This window comes from Temnothorax nylanderi, unplaced genomic scaffold, assembly GCF_030848795.1.
Source record: "Temnothorax nylanderi isolate EJ_2023f unplaced genomic scaffold, tnyl_v1.0 TNYL_tig0584_pilon, whole genome shotgun sequence".
In the NCBI taxonomy this organism is placed as follows: Eukaryota; Metazoa; Arthropoda; class Insecta; order Hymenoptera; family Formicidae; genus Temnothorax; species Temnothorax nylanderi.
The window spans coordinates 63,961-88,598 of record NW_027249646.1 but is presented as its reverse complement, the minus strand read 5'-3'; the positions used below and the strand labels follow the sequence as shown (position 1 = coordinate 88,598).

The following is a 24,638-nucleotide window of genomic DNA, read 5'->3' as shown; positions in this document are numbered from 1 at the left end:
GGCCAGACTCTATATATAGGGACTCTAGAGTGAACATACTGGTTATACTTTATACTGTGCATACACCATGGGTGTAGGGAGTCATCAAAAAAGAAGAGGAAGTTTGCGATTTGTTATTTAATCTACAGAATAAAAAACTTGTAAAAAATGGTCGTAGTTATTGGATTTGAAGGTAGCGCGAATAAATTGGGTGTAGGAATAATTCGCGATCAAAACGTATTATCGAACGTACGCCACACTTATGTTACTCCGCCAGGAGAAGGTAACCTCAAAATAATATTTTGTAAATATGCAAGCATATATATTAAATGTTTTATATTTATTAATATAAGTTAATTTTTGAGTTATTTATATTTTCCATTTAATTTGTACTACTTACTGTCCATCTGTCATTTCAAAACGATTCAATTAACTTCCGCAGTTAGTTGGAATACAGAAGGGAAAAAAATAGATTAAATAAAGTTTTATTTCTTAAATTACTTATAAATACAATATTTTTATTTTTTAAAAAAATATCTTGTACATGTTGAATTAGGTTTATATTTAAAATATTAAAGGTTATATAAGAATCAAGTTTTACTTAGATTACAAAAATAAATTAATGTTATTAATTTTTTTTTACTTTCTTGTTAATCAGGACATTGTATTCTGTACGTTAACATTATATATATTTTTTGTTTACTTATTTCATTAGTGTTTTTATTATTTATTATATGTATTCTATTAGTTTGAGCTTAATTTATCAATACAAATCTAAAAATAAAATAAAATAATGATAAAAATAAAAAGCACATATTATACAGAGTATAAGCTTTTTAGTTATTTATCAAATAAAGTTTATTAGCTATTTTTTTAAGACTTTAATATATGTATATAGATTGGTCTAGTTTATATTTCTCTACACATTCTAAATAATTGTAATATGTAAATATTTTAACATGTAATCTAGATATGTTTTTATATTAGGTTTCTTGCCTAGAGAGACAGCGCAACATCATAGGAAACATATATTAGGTATCTTGCAAAAAGCATTAGACGATGCAAAGATTAGTCTGAAGGATGTGGATATTATTTGTTATACAAAGGGACCTGGAATGGGAGCACCATTGACAGTTGCTGCTTTAGTAGCTAGGACTGTTGCTCAATTATACAATAAACCTATGGTTGCAGTCAATCATTGTATTGGCCATATTGAGATGGGACGTTTAATCACTGGTACTGAAAATCCTACTGTTTTGTATGTTTCTGGTGGAAATACTCAAATCATCGCATATTCTCGACAAAGATATCGCATTTTTGGCGAAACAATTGATATAGCAGTTGGAAATTGTCTGGACAGATTTGCAAGGCTGCTAAAGCTTTCAAATAATCCTTCCCCTGGATATAATATAGAGCAGTTAGCAAAAAAGCAAGTAAATTTTTATCTGATTATTGTTTATTCTCAATATAAATATTAATCTTAAATTTATGCTCATGGATGTCATGTTTGCTGGATTCAACTAAAATTTTATGGATGTGAAAAGATGTGAAAAATTGGTACCACTACCATATGTTGTGAAAGGGATGGACGTATCATTCTCTGGTATTTTAAGTTACATAGAGGAACATCTTTCCAAGTGGCTTGATACGAAAGAGTTTACTCCTGAAGATTTATGTTTCTCTTTGCAAGAGACTGTATTTGCCATGCTCATCGAAATCACAGGTAATTCCAAGTAGATGAATTTTTTTTCTTGTTTTTTTCCTTGTTTGTTTACATCGAATAATATTGTAGAACGTGCAATGGCGCATATAGGCTCGAATGAGGTATTGATCGTGGGTGGTGTGGGATGTAATGAAAGACTGCAGGAAATGATGGGTGTCATGTGTAAGGAAAGGAATGCAACTCTTTATGCGACGGATGAGCGGTTCTGCATAGATAATGGTGTTATGATCGCGGTCGCCGGATTACTCCAATACAAATGTAAGGGTAGTACTCCTTGGATGCAAACTACTTGTGCTCAAAGATACCGGACAGATAACGTACATGTTTCCTGGAGAAAATAAAATGTTTTTAAGAAAATTTTTGTTGCAATATTTAAATTTCCATTATCAATATATTGATTGTTATAAAAAATATATATTTTCTACAATTTAATTTATAATTCATTTCATGTTAGAATGTTTTATTTTAATTCTAATAAAAGTAATGAGAGGACAGAATTAATAGATCAGAATATATATAAGTAAATATATATATATATATATACATATATATATTTACTTATATATCAGCGACATAGTTAATGTAGACCAAACCGTCTATTGACGTGAAGCCGGAAGTTGGCAGTTTAGAACAGTGAGAAAGTTATCTTGTATCTACTCTACTGTTTTCTCACTCCATCTTAGGGCCAAAGCACATAACATGGCGTAGCGATATACGACGGTCGTAGTCCTCGACCTGACAAATCAAGATACGCCAAAGCTTGTGCGTTACTTACGTCCACGACTACGATTGTCACATGTGCTTTGGCCCTAAAGGTGCCATTTCACGTTGACGCTCGACGCTCATTTTCAGCGAGCAAAAATCTTCAAATATAATATATTTTATTTATATATATATATAAATTTACTTATATAATATAAATAAGTAAAAAATATTATTTCTAGGGTCACGCGGTTTCGCTTTGACGCTAGCGTCAAGAAATAAAGCTGAATTTATTCAACATCCAGCGTTGACGCTGAATCGTCGTTGATCGTCTCAGTACAATCAAAAATAGGCTTCGAAATACGTAAAATATTAATTATTTTCAAGTAATATCTTCAAGTAATAATATTTTACGAATATATATATAAATAAAAAATATTTCTGAAGATTTTTGCTCACTGAAGATGAGCGTCGAGCCGATCGAGCGTCAACGTGAAAAGGCACCTTTAGAGTGACTGTCAAAAGTCGCCATTATTCGTGAGAAAGAAAGAGAGAAAATAGAAAATATTATATAAGCAGAGAGAAAGTCTGATATAAGATATTATAGAAAAAGACAGAAAGACAAAGTGAGAAAGCACTAGAACCAAATCAACTATCTCGCTCAGTCTTAAACTGCCAACATCCGACTTCAACGTCAACCAAGGTCGGTAAATGGACGATGGCGCTACCGACCTTGATGTCAACCGCTGCTACAGCAGAAGTATAGGAATGTTTGGTGTCTATGTATATACGTCATTGATATAATTAAGTATATAGGGTCACGGAAGAAATGCTTCAAGTAAAAGTTGTGTGGTATCGACAGGGACATCTTAAGGTCTTTTTACATAGAGGTCGTAAGTCGTAAGAATTGGCCAATCACAGTTCATTATTCTTCGACCGCAAGGAGAATTTATGTTATTTATGTTATAGGTTCATATTTTATTGATGGGACGTTGAATTGTGAAAAATACAAAAAATTTTTAACGCAAGTACTATTCACCTTATTAGAAGATGCCTTTACAGAGATGCAATTTTTCCTGGGTGGAAGTGCTTCGGAGATTTAAAGGTTATCTTCATTTTTTTAACTGGGAACATGTATTTTCGAACACCTACGATTGAAGCTTTTTCCAAGACAGTTTCAATGGTCATGGTTGTTCAAAGTCATGGAAAAAAGTTAAAAAATGAAAATTTATCGTGAATATTTCCGAAACAGAATACTCACGGTTTTATTAATTGAATCAAATTGAAATGTTATTTATGTTATAGGTTCATATTTTATTGATGGGACGTTGAATTGTGAAAAATACAAAAAATTTTTAACGCAAGTACTATTCACCTTATTAGAAGATGCCCCGTTTACCAAACCTTATAATATGATAGTTGTTCAGTACATTTCACATATGCTATTCGAAAATCGTTGGATTAGATGAATGGGAAGTCATAAATAGCCATTTCATCTAATCTAACAATTTTCTATTCAAAATTGCAGTTACAGCACATGCGGAATATGCTGGACAACCATCATATTATTAGGCCTGCCAAACGTGTAATAGGACATCTTCTAATAAGGATAGTACTTGCGTTAAAAATCTTTTGTATTGTTCACAATTTAACGTCCCATCAATAAAATATGAACAAATGACATAAATAATAACACATTTCGATTTAATTCAATTAATAAAACCACGAGTATTCTGTTTCGAAAATATTCACGATAAATTTTTATTTTTTAACTTTTTTCATGTCCATGACCATTGAAACTGTCTTGGAAAAGGTTTTAAGGTGCGATTTCACGATGACGCTCGACGCTGGATTCGAGCGTCAAATCTGGTCACGTGATAGATTCAGAGGGACGCGAAATATAACCTAACCACTGGATTGGCTGAAATGAGCGTCGAGTGTCAAAGCTAAACACAGTTTAGCTTTTTGACGCTCGAATCCAGCGTCGAGCGTCATCGTGAAATCGCACCTTTAATCATAGGTGTTCGAAAATGGATGGTCCCATTTAAAATAATAAGGGTGACCTTCAAATCTCCTAAGTACTTCTATCTGGGAAAAAATATCCGCAAGATGTCTCCTTCACAATTTTTACTTGAAGCATTTTTTTCTATCTCCAAATCTGTGGGAGTTATTCAGGTAGCCAGTCATGACTCATCCTGTATATACATTATATATACATTGTGTATGGAAAAGTAAGGTCAATTAACTAGGAGATAAAAGAGGAGCTTGAGTAGAATAAAAAAAGTACATAAACTTTCGTTGTATTCGCTATGATTTATAGAAAATAGTGTGTTATAGGTTTTACATTTGCAAAATAAACATGATCAACCTTCTTCTGAACACTCTTCTAGAGACCCATTAGACTATTATTTATGCTGAATATGTAATGTTGTGATTTGTGAGCCAATTGTGTTTACCGCGTCCGTACTGTGTCCATATCTGTTGTCGTCATGTCTCTATGCTTTATTTAAAAGACTACTGTATTCAGTCAGACTGTATCTACAACAAACAATACTAAAAGAAAGAGTGAAGACAACCAAGTGCTTTACACAGAAAATTGTATAGTGAGATCACAGATAGAAAATGTTTAGTAAAGCGGGGAGCACACACTTCTGCACAACGCATAATGCGTAAGCATAAGAAAATTGATTGGTCCATACACATGTGCATAAGGAAATAGACCAATCAGTTTTCTTATGCTTACGTTTTATTATGCGTTATGCAAAAGTCTGCGTTCCCCGTTAACGAGGAATATCGCGATATGCATTATCTTTATGGGTTTTGTGGTGGCAATGCTGCCACAGCTGAGAGGGAATATTCAGATGCGATTTCCGCGGCGAAAACATCCTAATAGACGAATGTTTGAAGCCTTACATCGAAGGATAGGAGAGACAGGTGTACTTCAACTACACCATCATGTTGATCGTCTAAGGCATAATGTGGACATGTGGATCGAGAAAATTATGCTTGCGCGAGGGAGGAAAGCATTTTGAACACTTATTCTAGTAAACGCAAAACATTGTAATCGGTCTTCAACAATGTATTGTATGTTTAGTTTGCAGATATAAAATACTATATGTATGAAGTGCTACACTTACTAAACCATAGCGAATACAACAAAAGTTTATATACATTTTTTTATTCTACTTAAGCTCCTCTTTCACCTCCTAGTTGGAGGTGACCTTATCTTTCCATTTACCCTGTATATATACAGGGTGTTGAAAAAAGGTGTTACCAAATTTTAGGAGTGTGTAGTACTCGTGAAAAGTCTTAATAAGTATTACTCCAAAAACCATTTATTTCCGAGTTATAAAGTATTCGATGTATTCTCCATTCGTTTTACGAGTATGCATTGTATAACGAGGCCGGTATTCATAATCAGATCTTATTTCAAGACCGTCTTAAGTAATATCTTAAGATGCTAATACGGCTCTGTGATTGGTTAATGACATCTTAAGATTGTACTTAAGATGGTCTTAAATATAAGAACTGACTATGAATACCGGCCGTAGAGACCCTGTAATCAGAGACTGGCCATCAGGCGATTTTTTCAAAATCCTGCGAGAGATAAGGTTATAAGAGAGAACGAGAAAGCGATATACATTCATAGAGATCCTTTACATTTATATTGTTTTCTCTTTCTCTCTTATATCTCTTTCTTTCTCTTGTTTTTGAAGAAAAATGGCGGACCAATCAAAAGTGGCCCCCTTATGGCCAGTCTCTGATTAGAGGGTCTCTAGTATAACGTATTTACACGCGACCCGTCCTTCACGAGCTTCTAAGGTTCACGAATAATGAACATCATCAAACTTTTGGAAAATATTCCTCTTCTACGTAGACAACAATCGTGGTTCATGCACGATGGTGCTCCTGCGAATTTTCTCATGATTGTTAGGCAACATTTATTGCTTCCTCATAGAGGAAGCTTTGTGATGGTGAAAAAATTTTTTTTCGAGATTTTGATGGAAATAGGTTTAGAATGTTCCAAAATGTCGAGAAATCATATTAGTAAAAAATGTCCGGAAGTGTGTGTGTGTGTGTGTGTGTGTGTGTGTGTGTGTGTGTGTGTGTGTGTGTGGTGTGTGCGTGTGTGCGTGTGTGTGTGTGCGTGCGTGCGTGTGTGTGTGTGTGTGTGTGTGTGTGTGTGTGTGTGTGTGTGTGTGTGTGTGTGTGTACGGATTTTTTGTACAAGCATTCTACTTCTACAATTTTTTAGATACCGGGTTGAATTTTGGTACACAAATAGAGTATCATAGAAAGTATGTCCTCCTTTAATTTTATTAAAATCTGTCGACCGGTATGGATTTTAAGGAGATTTTCATTTTTTAGAAAAGTGTGTTTTACGCTGTAGCTTTCTCAATATTTGAGATATCGATCTATTTCTAATTCTATTATATTTTTCAGTTTTTTCTACCCCTATTTCATATATAATTCTTTAAAATTTGGTTAATCAGTTCTTGAGTTATAGAAATTTCAGTAAACTTGACTGTTTTTTTAAACAGAAATTTTAAAGAATGATTGATTGATTAACCAAATTTTAAAAAATTATATATGAAATAGGGGTAGAAAAGACTGAAGAATATAATAGAATTAATAAAAATTGTTAATAATAAAGGGGTTACTGATTTCTGTTAAAAAAAACAGTCAAGTTTACTGAAATTTCTATAACTCAAGAACTGATTAACCAAATTTTAAAGAATTGTATATGAAATAGGGGTAGAAAAAATTGAAGAATATAATAAAATTAATAAAAATTGCTAATAAAGGGGTTACCGATTTCTGTTTAAAAAAATCAACGTGATTGCTCTAATTTCCGCAAATTTTGAGATATCAAGCTTAAGGGGGGATATACCTTTGTGAGGGCAAAATTTTTGACAATTTATTTAAGAAAGACAAAGCGATATTTTTAAATTCGGTTGTTTATACATCTTAATACAAGTCTTGAGGTAAAAGAAAAAAAAATTTTTTAAAATCATTTTGAAAGGCGCAGTGGCTGATAAAAGAAAACTCCTTTTTTTTATAGTCCTCCACGGGCGTACTCGTACAGGTCACAATTTTCAACCTAGGACAGAAAATAAAAAAGATTTAGAAATTAGATATAAAAAACTAGAAAAGTACGTAGGATTTTCCAAAAATATTGATTTTTAAAAAAATAGCGTCAATATGGAGGAAATATGTATTTTTTATCGAAACAATCGGTCGATTTTCGATCATAAAATCGTTAAATTTTAACTTATCGAAAAAATCCTACGTACTTTTCTAGTTTTTTATATCTAATTTCTAAATCTTTTTTATTTTTTGTCCTAGGTTGAAAATTGTGACCTGTACGAGTACGCCCGTGGAGGACTATGAAAAAAAGGAGTTTTCTTTTATCAGCCACTGCGCCTTTCGAAATAATTAAAAAAAAAATTTTTTCTTTTACCTCAAGACTTGTATTAAGATGTATAAACAACCGAATTTAAAAATATTGCTTTGTCTTTCTTAAATAAATTGTCAAAAATTTTGCCCTCACAAAGGTATATCCCCCCTTAATTTTTTTTTATAGATAGAGTATCATTAAAGGTAGGTTGGTGTTAAATTTAGCAAGGATCGGTGAAGGGATTACCGATTTCTGGCTATTTTTAGAAATGTCCGTGGTTGCTCTAATTTTCGTAAATTTTGAGATATCGACTAATATAACAGATATTAGTCGCAATAAAGCTTATCACAATAAAAAAAGTGTGCAAGTATAAACTTGCACATTGCTTCCTCATAGTTTTTAAGTGTGCAAGTAGAAACTCCACATTGCTTCCTCATAGTTTTTAAGTGTGCAAGTAGAAACTTGCACATTGCTTCCTCATAGTTTTTAAGTGTGCAAGTAAAAACTTGCACATTGCTTTCTCATAGTTTTTAAGTGTGCAAGTTTTAACTTGCACGCTTAAAAACTATGAGGAAGCAATGTGCAAGTTTTTAAGCAATTGTTTTCAGGCAAAGTGGATAGGAAGTGACGGTCCAGTTGTATGGCCATTTCGTTCATGGGATTTAAATCCGTTCAACTTTTATTTATGGGGACATTTGAAGAGCATAGTGTACACATCAGTTGACACATTGGATAAACTGATACAAAAAATAGAAAACTTTTGTTAATACGAAATAAACCTGAAATTTTTGAATATGTTCGATCTTCAATGAGAAAGTATACCGAATTGTGTATAGAAATGAATGGAGGGCATATCGTACATCTGCTGTAGAAAATGCTTTATATTCTTTATAACTCGGAAATAAATAGTTTTTGAGAATGGTTTTTTTTAAGACTTCTTGGTTCATGAGTACTACATACTTCTAAAATTTGATACCACCTTTTTTCAACACCGTGTATATGTATGTATAGGTATACAGGATAAACTGTTTAATATGACTGTTGCAAAAATGTTTAAAAAAAATACGTTGTATTAAAAAATTTTTTAGACTAAGACTGAAGTATTTTAAGTAGAATGTAAAATATGTGTAGAATGTAAAACGTAATGTTTGTTTGACCCTAGATGAAATTTAAAGTCAGGTTAGAGCTATTTTGATATTTTTTAATTCTCATTTATTACTATAAATTCTTGTAGTTGATATTGAGATGTTTTGACAATGGTGTAATTAATTTTTTTTTGTTAACTCTTCGTGGTCATACTTATCTACAATTTCATAATAGTCACACCGGGTTCAAAACCCCAGCGACTTTAAAATCGGTTGCCGCATTTACAGTATTTCATTATTTTGACTTGAAAAAATTACTTAACCCTCTTGAAATGTTGTAAAACCTGCCGCAATAATAATTTTGTTAATTACTTAATATTAACATATTTAAAAAAATCACAAAAGTTAAGGTACATGAAAAATGACTTTTTTTTAAATGTCAATTTTTGGTAGATGCACCACAAGGTCTGTTTCAAAGCTTGGAGTTAGTGTAATTCTGCTTTGAAAAATTTTTGGGGTTATGCTGACCCCTGTAGTGACCAGGAAGAGTTAAAAACTTCTTGAGTTATAAGCCATAGAAGTTATGACACCGTCGACATTAGTGTTACTTAAGCTGTACGATATGGAGGTTGTATAATTGAATTTATCTCTTGTGCGCGCATACACACACACACACACACACACACACACACACACACACACACACACACACACACACACACACACACATACATACACACACATATACATATGTAGGAAAAGAGTAGGTCATGTTGAGACACAGGGCATGTTGAGATACTGCTAGTTGGAGGAAAAGGGAGTTTTTTAGGTTGGCTGCACTGTCATCATTGCATGCCTTGTTTATCCAGGAGGTAACATAATCTTAGTTTTTGCAGTCAGATTGCATTGTTTTGTTGTGAGCGAAAGATAAGTGTTTTTGAATATTAAATGTAAATTTTAATTTGCCAAGGTAAACTGAATTAATTAATTTATTATGATTGTAGAAATTTTAGATTTATTACTGAATAATAGCCTATATAGTTGTGTTTAATTTCCACAGTTCGTATTTTTGCACAATAATCAATTTAGTTCGGTTTAGCTTTGTTAGCTTTGAAAACTGTTGTTGGGGCACTTTGAGACAAATAACTATGGAGCAGGTTGAGACATAAAACTTTTTGGAGTAAGATGAGACACTTTTAAAGATAACTGTATTTTAAAAGGTTGTTTCTTGTTTTAGATCTGTTGCTTATTGAAAATAATCAGATAACGGAAAAAACGTTAAGTAAAAGGTAATTTTGATGCCAACACAATGTTTTTTTATTCTAATATTTTTTTATGTTCTAATATATGTAGTTCCTATCTAATATATATTCACAAAAAAATCATAACACAAATTATTATTGATATGTCTCATTGTGCTTCACATTGTTTTAATCTCCCCTACTGGATGTCTCAACTTGCACTATTAGTGGGGCAGGTTGAGACACTTTAAAAACTGATTTCTTTTTATTATTTAGGAAATAAAGCACGCTAAACCAATAAACTTATTAAAATTTCAAAATTTAAGTAAATTTGTGTTGGAAATCACTTTAAAAAGAATTTTAGCATACATATTTAAAGAAATACAGCAAGTTAAATTTAGGTATCTCAACGTGCCCCATTTCTCCCAAAACTATATGTAAAACATTTTTTCAGTTTTTTTACCATGTTAACGATATACGCTTAAAAACATAATAGTTGATATTTTAAAGGGGGTGTTTTCTTCCCTTAATGTATGTAAAAAAATACTGCCTTTTATTTTTTATTACCTGTGCTATACATATTCAAAGTTTATCACTTGGGTTGTTTTTTGTTAAAAAATTTTTAACAAAAAATAATCTAACCATATTATTTTTAAAACAATTTCGATATTAACTGCAAAAATTTTTAATGATAAATAGAAATTTTCGTTAAAAAATTTTAAAATAACCTTTTATGTACAAAATTTTGTAATATAACGTAAATATATAAATATTATGATTAAATTTGTTTCTGTGTATGTGACAGAAAGAAAGTTTGTAATTGCAATCAAGGGAAAATTTACAATTTGCAATGTGCAATTTTATATATATTTTGTAAACATTTTTTGGATATTTATTTGTTTTGCTTGTATCAATTACTCTTTATCTTATTATTTTATACATAAAAATATTAATACATACAAAGTTGGAGAACAAATAACGCGAAATTTGTAATTTCTAGTGCTGTAAAAAATGTGTGGTACGTGTTATATTTTTCTTTTAAAAAATATCTGAAATTTTTATTTGAATTTCTTTTTATATTAAGAGACTATTGAAATATTTGTAGTAATATAATAAAATAGTCTATCCCCTGTATATATTTGTTGTACTAAATGATAAACAGAATAAAGATCAAAGCAGTTTTTAGTACTCAAATTATCGGTATGCAGTATTCTTTAATTAAAAATAGTATAGTTGAAATAGCGGACATTTTGGCTTTGCTTCGAATCATTTTCAGCAAGACAGTGTAACTTAAAAAAATTCACGTTCTCAGACAGTAAGAGATGAGCACTTCCAGATTGATAGATTTGTTGTTATGTCTGATTATATTGATCTGCAGTGACAGATTATATTGACCAAGTTTGATTTAAGTTTTTTTTATTAAGCATTCAAGAAAAAATCTTAAAAAAGATAAAAAAAGAAACAGTTTCGTGTTTGGAGAATAGTCATTGAATTTCATACACGATAAATTCTGATTTTTCCTAGATTATTTTAATTTATTTGCGTTTTAACTATTTTACAAAAAGTCATGTGTTCCAACATTGATGTCAGTGAGTTCTAAAAGAATATACTGTTTATCATTATTTAAAAGTCTGCTAGCTATATTAATAGTAAATTATACAACAATTGCTAAGGATTGATTGTCGTATTATTTATGATGACCTCCAGACTATTCCTAAATGTCTCCTGTTGTTATAATGACCATAACATAAACTAAAAAAATAATAATTTAGTGTATTGATAAATATAATAATTGAATAAATCTCCTGTTAAAGAAGTAAGAACTTGCATCGATATTGTAGCAATTGTCTAGTTTTATGCGCCTTCCGAGTCTTCTTTCGACTGATTCAATACTGACCCTGTTCAGATACTATATCGATCGTTTTATTAATCATATATGAAACATTTTCTCAGCGTATATACGATGCAGGTTTATCGATTTGATCCTCATAAGGAACAGCAAACGCTTTGGTGGGGATTCCTAACTGCAAAGCTTTACATTTGATCGAAAACACGAATTTTGATGATAACACGCTACGAAGTCGTTCGAGCCAAAAAAGAGGTCTGAGTAGGGGAGAAACAGGGATGGAAACATCAATCGAACATTTGGGTGGCTACACTCCGTGGAACGCTATACAAGTGAATTATTGATAAAATTGTATATTTATAGTATTATTAGAAATATTATATGTAATAATAATATTTAGGAATTATATTAATGATCAATCTGCTGAATTTTAGTGATCTCGGTTTTTTATATTACATGCAATTGTTATAAAATTTATAAATAAATTAAACGTGTTACATACAGATCATTGTACAAAAAGCAAATTTAAATTAATAATTAAATCGTAATAATTAATTTTTTTTTACTAATTTCATAAATTAATGTTTTAACATATCATTAATTATATTACTATAGATGACAATTAGAACATTGAATCAAAATTAAAATCTTATTGCGGGTGACACTATAAATTATACCACTTGGTTTTTCTACACGCGAAATTCATTCTCACTTAAAAAGTGCTACTTCGTCACTGGAGCAGAGTGCGGGAGACGATGCGCGACCCGAAGCGCAGGGTAGCTCGGGATAATCGCTGAGGCAGGCGCACCGCTGCCGCGCTGGCTTGCGTCCAAGTAGTAGTGCCTCTGTCGGCACCAACGAACAGTATAGTGGCAGAGACTGTACCATCACCTCCACTATTATCAAAAGCAATCGACAGCAGTAGGTAGTAGTAGAAATACGGTGGTTGAATAATTCCGGAGTTTCTCGGTTGCACGGCTTCTCCTCTTTTGTCGTCTGCCTGATAATTGTGCGATATTATAAACGACGACGCGATTTTATTTCTGTTAGCCAACTAAAAGTTGGTTGTTTATTGTGTTTTATATAGATTTCCCTCGTTCTCTTGCTGAACGTTTCCTGCGTTTAAGCGTTCGAAATGATACGAGATATCCAAGAGGTAACAACATCGTGCACCTTCGCATTTGTACCCTAACGCGCGCGATTGTGCCATAGCGCTGAATCGATAAGCGCGCAGGGTGTCGATTGCAGCGCTTGGTGGAAAAAGTGTTGGTTAGTGCTAGTGCTATCATCGTTATTATCATTATTATTTTCATTATCGTTGTTGTCATTGTTGTCATTGCTGTCATTGTTGTCACCGTCGTCACCGTCGTCACCGTCGTCACCGTCGTCACCGTCGTCACCGTCGTCACCGTCGTCACCGTTGTCACCGTCGTCACCCTCGTAACCATCGTAACTGTCGTACCGTCATCGTCGTCATCATCTCGTCGTTATTGTTATCGTCATCATTGTCGTCATCGTCGTTGTCGTCATCGTCATCGTCATCGTCGTCGTTATCGTTGTCGATGTTGTCGTCGTCGTCGTCGTCATCGTCATTGTCATTGTCATCATCATTGTCGTCATTGTCGTTATCATCATTGTAGTCTTCGTCATTATTGTCATTATTTGTTACTGTTATCGTCATTATCATTGCCATTGTGTTGTCATTCTTCGTTGTTATCATCACTGTCATTCACTTTTGTTCATTATCGTTATTATCGCAGACATCGTGACCTTGCCCGGGCTGCGTGACGAGATGCAACACGCCAATGCAATGCGCGACGACACGTCGTTTCTTCGACCGGACGGCGGTTAAACTTGAAGCTGAAGGAAGAGAAAGGTGAGTGATGTGGAGATACGTTCGGAGACCACCGCTTTAAATACTATTAGCCTGCTTTGCGCGTACCTACATACATTGTATGTTTTTTGTCTCTCATTAACTTTTGTATAGTAATTACGATATAGTATTCACGGCCGATATTATCACTGTTATTGTCAAGATTATTCCTTAATCTCGAGATTCAGATAATTTGAGACTACATCCTCGTATGTTGTCCGGATTCTCAGTCGATTATTATCTTTTATTATTTTATCATTCCATCTACGTGGATCTATCAGGATGCATGTAATGCCTTCTCAAAATTTAGCCATAAAGATTCAGTTTTATTTAGTTCAGCGATTTTTTCTGTATTTTTTTTAAATCTAAGCTATAACGTAGATAGAATTGTTTAATTAACCCTCAGTCCCCGTCCATGGGTCATTTGTGTCCGGCCAAAATCTATTACCTGTAATATCTTGAAACTCAACAGAGGTGGCACCATTTGTAGTAGCTGAAAAAAAACTTCAAGTGAAGAGCTACTTCATGGAAAAAACTTGGTTAGATTCCGCTAGTACAGCCGCGAGTACTGGAGATTACAAATCTCGAACGGACACGAATGGCCCATGCACAGGGGCTACGTGTGTCAAACGCAGGGTCTCAAAACTTGTTATTTTCGCGCAAAAAATGTTTTGTGGCTTTTAAAAAAAAATAACATCAAAAGAAGTTAGATAAGTGTTAAAATTAAATATATAAGACAATTAAGATCCATATGTGAGGAACATCGCTTATGTGTATGCCGGGATTGTTATTAATCATAAAATATAAAAATACAAACTTTTATCATACTTTCACTGTTCTTTTATATTTTCTATAAATACGCAATTTAAAACAAACCACATGATTATCTTATTTTTATTCCCTTTTTTCGTGAATCTAACGACATCGAAAATACGCATTTTTTAATTGTAAAAAATACTATTTTTTAATAATGCAAGATCGACGTAATTTTTTTCTTAAAGATCAACTCTTCAGCTTCTATTTAAAAAAATTTATTCCACGTCAATTTCAACCAAAGATATGATTTTTTTTAATTTTTACGTTTTTTTAGCGACTTTTCCGAGTTTATTTGTTTAAACAGTTATTTAAAAAATTTTTTTATTGTTCTAAAGTATTGTTTCGTATTCTATAAGGTTCAAAGATACTCTATGCATTTTTTCAGATTTTTAAACATTTATAGTTATTTAATAAGCTCAGGACACGGACGACCCATGGACAGGAGTTACGTTGGTCGAAAACAAGGGCAGAGGCTGAGGGTTAAGAATAAACATAAGCTTTTTCTCTCATTGTTGTAGAAAAAGAATAGTTTGGAAGTTATCCAAAAAGATCTCTCTCTCTCTCTCTCTCTCTCTCTCTCTCTTAATTTACAAATTTATATAGTAAAAAATTTTTTTCTTATTGTTAGCGAAAATGGCGAGAGAGATTAATATTTACAGTAACTTCCGAACTTTTAGTATTGTATATTTTTGGTGACTATAAAGCTCTTTTACCCTTTCAAATTAGAATTTTATTAATTTTTATTTAAAATTAGCTAATAAATATAATTTTGTAATCTATTTGATTATTAGTTTAATTTTGCGAAAAGTTCTTTTTTATTCGTTTACACCACGAAAATTATTATTTTGATATTTTATTTTAAGAATAATCACACACATCTAAATTAACCACAGATCGTTAAAAAATAATGCGTGGAAAATGGAACATTCTGTTGTGTGCGTAACATGCGTGTGAATAGGATACAAAAAATAAATAGATTTCGAGTTTTTTTTGTAGGAAAACTAGATAAAATTTTATTTTAAAAGATATTTTTAAAAACTCTTATCATAAAGCAGTTTTTAAACAGTAAATTTGTTTTCCATGCCGCGAAAATCAATTGTTTAAAAAGTTTGTATCAAAATTATTCTTTTGTGATTAAAAATTATAATAGTAATGATTGAAAATTGGATTTATGCATGCACAGAACAAGAAAAAATATAATTGTGAGAGAAAAAGATATCAAAATTAAAAAATCTTTACAGCTTAAGAAATTAAAATATAGATATATCAATGCAAATTGAATTTGCATCAGAATGAAAAAAGTTATATAGTGGATTTGTTATAAAGCTCTTATACATTGTTTAGTTATTTGAGAGAAGAAGAAATGACATAGTCTTGGAATAAATCTTGAGTTTTCGTTGGAAAATGCTCTCTGCTTAACCTCATATCATATATATAAACGGACATATATATGTATAAACGGGACCCTGTCTATATATTGTATTTTATTATCATCAGTTGTTACTATTGACATTTGAGTTTACTCTAATTAATCCGGTAAATTTGTTCCCGTTTACTAATACTTATGAAGCAAACGTATCTTTTTCGATTGGCGGTATTCTTTGAATAAAGACTATTGTAAAAGCAGTATATTTGGTATTTTGTTCTTTCGTAATAAGGTTTCGCTAGTAAATCATCTATGCAGCTACCAACTACCGTTACATTGATTTGATGCCAAAAAGTTGAATCAGCGACCTAACGATGCAATTGTGATGCAACATTGTTGCATTTGCCGCTAGATAGCTTTAAAGAGCTCATAGCTCTTTACGTTTCTTGCTAATTTAAGTTATAAGGAGTAAGGATATAAGATAAGGAAATTTAGGATTTTCAAAATATTTAGAGATTATTTTTGAAATATTTGAAAGTATATTATAAAAATGTTCTTGGAATGTATTTTTGCTGTCAGAAATTTTTTTTAAATATTTTTACATTATTTTCTACTTAATCCTTTAACAGCCAGTGGGACACAAACGTCCCACATACTTTAAAAAATCATATCTTCCATAAAAATCAACACATTGACTTTGTTAAGGTCTTATTTTAAAGAGGAAGGTAGGCCCTAAATATAAAAAAATTGCTGAACCTGAGGATAGCAACTCTTCAGCTACACACCCTGTCAAAAAGAGCCAAAATCATGAAAAAATGAAAAATGAGCACAAAGTTTAGGTAGAATTTTTTTGTTTACCTTCAGTTTATGTATACGTTTTGAAATAAAATCAAAATTATGTACAAAAAAGAGCTGCAAGAAAAATTACCCTTAACAGTGATAATACGCCAAACAAAGACTCTTTATGTTTAGAATAGTGTTTAAAATAGTCATTCTATTATTTTTTCAAAGGGGTGGTTTTTGGCTAACCTTCAACGGGATAGCTTGATTGGGTGGTTTCCATGTCCTAGTAAAATTTTTCTTATTTGAGAATGATATAAGCCAGATTTTCGACTTGTAACGTTTCTGAACTACGGGGATGTTTTCTTCAATGTAAGGGTAGTTTAGAGGGTAGGAAAATTGTGAGAAAATTTTTTTTACATATTTGATACTTGCTAACGTTAATCCATCATTAGTCGAGTGTGTTAAACTCTTGCAAACAAATCAGCCGTTAAAGGGTTAAGTAATATTCCTGATATATTGAAGATATTCTCTAAAAAAATATTCAAATTTTTTTCAAAAAACGTTTTAAAAATATATATCAAGGATGCTGTTATTCTCTAAAAGTATTAATCGTTGAACATGTTTATTTTACATTATTACGATGTATACCTTTAAAGAAAGATAAAAAGAGAGCGCCAAGTGCCCACGCCTGTCAAAATAACTATTGTACGAAACAATGTTGTTTTAATCTATTTTTGTTATAAAAGTAGTGATATCAGACGCCGCGCCAACTGAGCCTGAGTTTATATACATCATAAAACTTAATTCTTTTAAATGTAATAGTTCTCTATATGTAATAGTGTTAGAGACGCGAAGTAACTACTATCGAGCCAGTGGCGCGATATATATCGACGCGTATTCTTGGGCTGTTGACGCCTGTAACCTTGTCACATAGTTAGTCTCGAGTGAGTCGCCACGCGAGACACATATACAGTTCGAGCGTCGCAAGTAACCGAATATACTTTTGTAATCTAATTGGAATAAACTGTTATTAGTTGCATATGTAAAATCCCACTGCGTCAGTTATATTTCCCTATCAAATAGAATAATAAAATATTTAAAGTACAAGAATTTGGTATTGTGCGTGAAAAATTGTGTTTATCATGACATTTAATTCTTTCATTATTATGCTTACTAGAACAACAGATTTCGCTAAAAAAAAATTGGCATTAGTCAATAAATATATATATATGCAAACATTTCAAGCGCATGTGTGAGGTTTGTGTGATTAAAGAGCGAATTTGATTAAAATATGAATAGATATATGTGCGAAGTAGATTCAAGATAGTTTAGGTATATACATAGAGAGACAACTTCCTTTCTCTACAGGAAACATTTGCATGCGTATTTGTTTAGCAACGTCAAGTTTTTTTTTTGGATGAAATATTCTATTATTTTAATAAGCATAGTAATGAAAGAATTAAACGTCACGATAAATATAATTTTTCATGCTTAATAGCAAATTCTTTAAAAATTTTATTATTTTGTTAGGTATGATATAAGAAAATTTTACGATGTGTATAAACTCATGCTTAGTTGGCACAGCGTCTGACTTAATAGCTACTTTTATTGCAAATATAGATTAAAATAACATTGTTTTGCACAATTATTTTGACGAGTATAGACACGAGTGTAGACACTTTGGCGCTTTTACCTTTTTTTAAAAAAGGTATTTTTTATGTTATAACACACATTTTGTAATATCGAGCGTCTTATAAGTAACGTATTGATTTTATGTGATATAATATAAGACATATAACTATAAACAACTAACAATATACAGATTCGTAAGTTATTTAATATGATGTAATGTAATTGGATTGATAAGATTGTGTTGAGTCATATTGCGACGGGTCGGGGTGTATTAAGATAATTGATGGAGTGAGGGGTGTCAGTTGAAGAAGTGGAGATAGGTGATAATGCGTGTGAGTAAGAGTGTGTTGGGCTACACTGGGACATGTCAGAGTATAGAGTATATATTGGGTATAGAGTATATTGAGGTGCTTTAGGGTGGAGGGAGTGGGGGTGGTTTGTGATGTGTTTGGGTAAGGATGTGTTGGACTATATTGGGGCGTGTCAAGGTGTATTGAGGTATTTTAAGGTGGGAGTGAGAGTGGGTAGTGATGATGATGATGATAATGATGATGTGCGCGCGCGTGCGCGCGTGCGTGCGTGCGTGCGTGCGTGCGTGCGTGCGTGTGCGTGTGTGTGGTTGGATAAGAATGTGTGTTAGGCTGCGTTGAGACGTGTCGGAGTATACTGAGGTCAGGTGAATGACGTAGATAAAGATAAGTAAGGGTGTGACGGATGCTTGGTGTGTGTGTGGGTTTACATGAGTATTGAAATGTCGATTTATAACTGAGACGACCACGACGACAACAACGTCGATGATGATGACGTTTCTTAAATCTAAATTACTCGATTTTAATATATACAGGGTGTTTCCTAAGTAAGTACACAACTTGAAGAGGATATTCCTTGGTTTATTTTAAGAAGAAAAGATCCTATAAACATGTGCCCTAAACTGCTTTGTTTTCAAAATAGTCCAAAATTTTTAGATGTGCCCCTGATGCATCTAAAAATGTTTTATCGGTACTGGAATATGATTCTTAATACCATATGTACGCACAGCAAATTTGAATAAAACTCGGAATAAAATATCTCTAAGCGTTTTCCAGATTTTCGAAATTTTCATATTCTTTCTCTCAATTTTGACATCCTGTATTTTGAAAACGAAGCAGTTTAGGACACATGTTTATAGGATCTTTTCTTCTTAAAATAAGCCAAGAAATATCCCCTTCAAGTTTGTGTACTTATTTAGGAAACACTCTGTATATTATGTTAAAAAATCTCTTAATATTCGATATAGAAAAAAATTAAGACATTTTTATTATATAATATGTTAGCAATCGATTGAGTCTATTAAAAATTTCATCCGTTTAGCCGATTTAGATATGACCATCGTGTTTTTACTCAGCTCGATGGTTCAGGTATATAATAGACACTTTCTGTCCCGTTACTCATGTCGCGGATACGTACACTTAGCGCGAGACACTGCTGTGTCTCTTTATAATACTACGCAAAATGGAAAAAATAAATTAAGAAATTAACAATTAATAACTAGGGCATCATCGAATAAAAGGGATGAAACGAACATCAAAAAACACTACATAGAAGAAAGGTCTTCTACAATGAGTAAATAATTTGCAATGTTAGTAAATGTCAAGTTTTATTTCTTACAAGTTTGTTAAAATTTTAATTACAAATTAATTAAAGTATACTATCTAGATGTGAATATAATAAATATTTAGAAAATTGACCATTAAGTAACTAAAATAATTCTAGTTTAAATTGGCATTATTAACACGTGTTGCGTGTTTCAAGTTATCAAGCTAAGATTAATATCAGATTTCTAATGTTAGCTCATATATAATTATAATTATTGTAAAAGACAGCTAAGTTAAAATAGAAGACTGAAATAAGTATTTTCTTAAAACATTTATTACAAAACTGACAGTTTAGTTTTGACAAAATAACTATAAAAATGAAAAACAATTATAAAACTAAACCTATATGATATGGCTCAATATTGAATAACTTAATAGGTTATAGGAGTATAACAAAAAAAATATAGTAGGTATTTTTCAATACCGTATAATATTTTGATTTAAAGAGATAGATAGTACTTTTTTTAATTGAAAAAGCATATTTTGGTAATTATTTAGTACAGCCCGTATAGGGGAACCAGCCCCAATGACCTTGAGCTTGACATATGTTGTCAAGGACATGATCCTAAGTGACTTTTCTTTATAACTTAGCCGTCGCTCATTCTTCATTAAAAAGTGTTGAGTAGCGCTTTGGGATACGGATAGCGGGCGTGAACTTAATACACGACGTTTTACGAAAGTAAGATTTATTCGGACTAAAGCTGGATTCAGACAGGACGCGTCAAGGACAACCCAATCAGCAAGGTGATATCAGCAGTGGCGTAGAAAATATCGCCTCGCTGATTGGTTGCTGCTCGCTGCTTGACGCTTGACGCGTCCTGTCTGAATCCAGCTTAAGTGTGATCACACCTGTTTCCTTCTCGACGCTTTACTTTGAACTGTACGGGCAACGTATAGAAAAAGAAAAGAACGGAATGTAAGGTTGCCAACTTAAAGAAAAATACTAAAGGCTAAATCAAAAACTTAAGGCTAAATTGCACATCTCAACACCCCCTCTCAATTTATAGCGTTTTTCACTGGCAGAACTGGTGCGCACTCAGTGCACATTAAAGCCGTTGTACACTGATTTAATCTCTAATATTAAAAGTAAAATGCAAATATTTCGACTGATAAAATACCCAGTACATATTTTACCAAATAGTGCAATAAAGAATATTGAGGATTTCATGATTTAACCCGTTTATATTAAACATACAGTTTACGTTGGTTTGTGTACGACGGCTTTAATGTGCGCTGAATGCGCACCAGCTCTGCCAGTGAAAAACGCTATTAGAGTCTCTATATAAATCAAAATAAATTTACAACTAATATTGTACACAGCAATAACTAGAGTGAAAGATGTTGAATAGCTAAAAAAAAAAGAGAATTAGATATTGAACTTAAACTCCATTTAACAATGTTCAACTCCAATTTGAGGTCTGAATTTTTCAAACAAGTTTTTACTCAGACTTTTTGTTAGAATGTCCGCCTTTTGGCTTGCGGATGGCACGTATTTCACTTCGATGATCTTTTACAGCACCAGGTCTCTTACGAAGTGGTATTTGACGTCCAAGTGTTTCAGTCGTCGGTGTTCCCATTTATTCAGTAGGTGAATACTTGGTTATCTTCATAGAGTGTCACCGGAGTTTCACAGGTGATAAGTAGGTCATTGAGTAGGTTTTTGAGCCAGATCAATTCCGCTGCTGCACTGGCAAGTGCAACATACTCAGCTTCCGTAGAAGAGAGTGCTACCGTCGTCTGTTTCCTTGTCGTCCACGGCACGTTGTTTCCAAAAACTTCCAGCAGAAAACCGGTGGTGGACTTTCTGTTCTTGGATCCAGCCCAGTCGGAATCAGCGTATGTGGCGAGTGCAGCGGACTGTTGTTTGCGATATATGAGATCGTAATGCATCGTTTCCTTTAAATATCGAAGAATTCTCTTCAGCCCTTTCCAGTGTTGTTGTGTTGCATTGCTCTGAAAGCTGCTGTAGTAGTTTAACGCTGCGCTCAGATCGGGCCTGGTATTCAGCATAATATACATGAGGCAGATCACGAGTTCCTTGTACGGCTTCTGCTCAATGATAATTTCCGTTGTTTCGTCGGTATTAAAATCAGGTTTTGCTTCCATAGGAGTGCTCGAGCCCTTGCAATCCTCCATGTGATAGCGCGTAAGTAGTTTCTGATGTATGCGGCTTGTGTGAGGTGCATCTCGTTGTTTCTCCGAGCAATTTTGAAGCCGAGGAAACTATGCTGGTTTCCGAGATCCGTCATCTTGAATTTTTCTTTGAGCGAATCTTTGACTCTTTTGAGCTCCTTTAAGTCACTGCTGGCCAGGATGATGTCATCTACATACAACAAGAGATAGATTTTTAATTATTTACAGAATTTTACATACAAACATCTGTCATGAGGAGATTGTTTGAAGCCAATTTCTTTTGCAAACTCATCGAATCTCTCGTTCCAAACTCTTGGAGCTTGTTTGAGTCCATAAATTGATTTGTTTAGTTTTAGTACGTGATCGGGTTTGCCTTTGATTCCATCTGGTATTTTTACATATATCTCCTCCTGTAGATTTCCGTGAAGAAATGCATTCTTCACATCCATTTGAATTGCATGTAAGTCTTCTTGGTTTACGACGGAGAGTAGTGTCCTAACGGTGGTAAGCCTGGCTACCGGGGCGTATACTTCATCATAATCCAGTCCCTTTTTCTGCGAGCATCTTTTAACGACTAGTCTCGCTTTATATCTGAATTCCCATCTTCGTCCCGTTTCAGACGAAAAATCCAACGACTAGATATGGTACGTCGTCCCGGAGGTAGCTTTGTCATTGTCTATGTATTGTTTTGCTTGAGTGCTTGTAACTCCTCTGGTCCCGCTTGGTACCAATTGTGACTATCGTCTCTCCCTTCGATGTCTTGGAAATCATTTGGCACATCATCGACGTAAGCTTCGGCATTCAGAGCCAATACCGTGTAGTCCTGTAAGTATGCAGGTGGCCTTTTTTCTCGATTGCTTCGTCTCGGTAGCAGAGATGCCAATTTCAAGCCGCTTACAGCAAGCAGCAGCACAGCGCACATAAGCGAGCAGCCATGTACGTGTGCGGCGGCTGTTCGGCGTTCGGCCAGCTTCGAGCGGCCGAAGAGCGCAGTCATACATCTGCGTCTCTTTCTTGATCGAGCTAGCGTCGCCAGCCACGAGAATCGTAAAATCCTATCGTACTCGGCTCGCGCGTCTTACTCACGTTTTCGCGTGTCCCTTTCCGCACTAGGCGCGACACATTATCGTGTCTCTTGATTATGTCACAATTAAAACGTAAAAATTATTATTAATTAAATAAATCTTTTAATTATATTACAATTTATCCTGTACATAAAAGATATATAATACATTTATTTAAATACATTTGAACAAATAATTTTCTTTAAATATAATATATAAGAGCCAGTAAATTTCATTGCAATCTCTGCTGTAATAAACTTTTTTAACATATTCATTAGACTTATTGTTAGGGTAAATATTTACCTTTACACAGCCCTCGCCAATGACCTTGACCTTGACATATGTTGTCAAGGTCACCCTCCTGAGTAACCTTCATATAAAAGATATAAATTAAATACATTTATAATACATTTATTTAAGTACATTTGAACAAATAATTTTCTTCAAATATAATATATAAGAGCCAGTAAATTTCATTGCAATCTCTGCTGTAATAAACTTTTTTAATATATTCATTAAAGACTTATTGTTAAGTATAACAACTTTATCTTTTTGAGGCACCACCCTTATTTTAAGCTTCACTCTTGATAGCAGGGTCAGTCCCGGGGAGGGTCAGGAATTCTCCAGTGGGGTGCACGCACGTGCGAACGTTCATGTATGCGCTCTCCCCCCCCCCCGTTCCCTTAAAAAAACCGAAAGAGCAGTATACATATTCTGAGGATTTTCAAATATTGTTATTCTGAAAACAATATTTGAAAATATAATTAGTTGTACTTATATTATAGTATATGTATAATGTTTCCATAAATAATTACAAATTAATAAATATTATTTTTTTATTTTGCTCACCATATCTTCTCTTAGTTTATTATCATCTTTGAGTTTCTCATTAAATTTTATAAATTTAGTTAAATTGTCAATTGGGAGAGAAAGATTACGTTTTGAGGGAATTTATCAGCGTTACAAATTGGATTTCTTTTCTTTGCATTAACTCGTTACAAGTGCTTATTACTTTTCTTTTAAGGAATTGGATATTCTTATGCATCTATTTTCTTATGCATATGTATATAGACCAATCAATTTTCTTATGCTTATGTTTATGCGCTATGAAAATTTGTCTAGATATATCCTTAAAGACTCCATGTCTTTAAGAGACACCGTGTCTGTAAGAGTCACTGTCTCTCATCACGCTCGTCGAAGACAAATGTATAAAAATATATTTATATTTCTCATATAATTTTTGTGAACTATATCACACCTAGGTAATAAATATTTATGTAAATAATCTTTTTTATTTTAATTATTAATACAGAAAAATTGAATTACATATTCTAAATTATCAGGTCTAAAGACGCTAGCAAAA

General features: G+C 32.9%; 1 protein-coding gene and 1 long non-coding RNA gene across 9 annotated transcripts in view; both read left to right on the top strand.

Moving 5' to 3' along the window:
- Positions 1 to 54: 54 nt before the first annotated feature.
- Tcs3 (Probable tRNA N6-adenosine threonylcarbamoyltransferase Tcs3) lies at positions 55 to 12,479 on the top strand. 5 transcript variants are annotated; one of them, XM_071723267.1, is made up of 6 exons: positions 55 to 262; positions 967 to 1,408; positions 1,524 to 1,702; positions 1,772 to 1,960; positions 2,647 to 2,768; positions 2,852 to 3,427. In XM_071723267.1, the coding sequence occupies exons 1-5, from the start codon at positions 148 to 150 to the stop codon at positions 2,730 to 2,732; spliced, it is 1,011 nt and encodes a 336-aa protein (XP_071579368.1). In that variant the 5' UTR covers positions 55 to 147; the 3' UTR covers positions 2,733 to 2,768; positions 2,852 to 3,427. The 5 variants fall into 5 exon arrangements, with proteins under 5 accessions (XP_071579368.1, XP_071579370.1, XP_071579367.1 ...); XM_071723269.1 differs by lacking the exons at positions 2,647 to 2,768; positions 2,852 to 3,427 and adding an exon at positions 7,751 to 12,479; XM_071723266.1 differs by having other exon boundaries at positions 2,647 to 3,430.
- Positions 12,480 to 12,548: 69 nt separating this feature from the next.
- Positions 12,549 to 24,638, top strand: part of LOC139784105 (uncharacterized) — a 29,038-nt gene continuing 16,948 nt past the window's right edge. Inside the window, exons 1-4 of one of the 4 annotated variants that reach the window (XR_011721479.1) lie at positions 12,598 to 12,983; positions 13,062 to 13,243; positions 13,735 to 13,850; positions 15,049 to 16,292. This is a non-coding gene — a long non-coding RNA (uncharacterized lncRNA). Of the gene's footprint in view, positions 12,984 to 13,061; positions 13,244 to 13,734; positions 16,293 to 24,638 lie in introns of those variants that run through there. The other 3 variants (XR_011721478.1, XR_011721477.1, XR_011721476.1) reach the window with 3 other exon arrangements.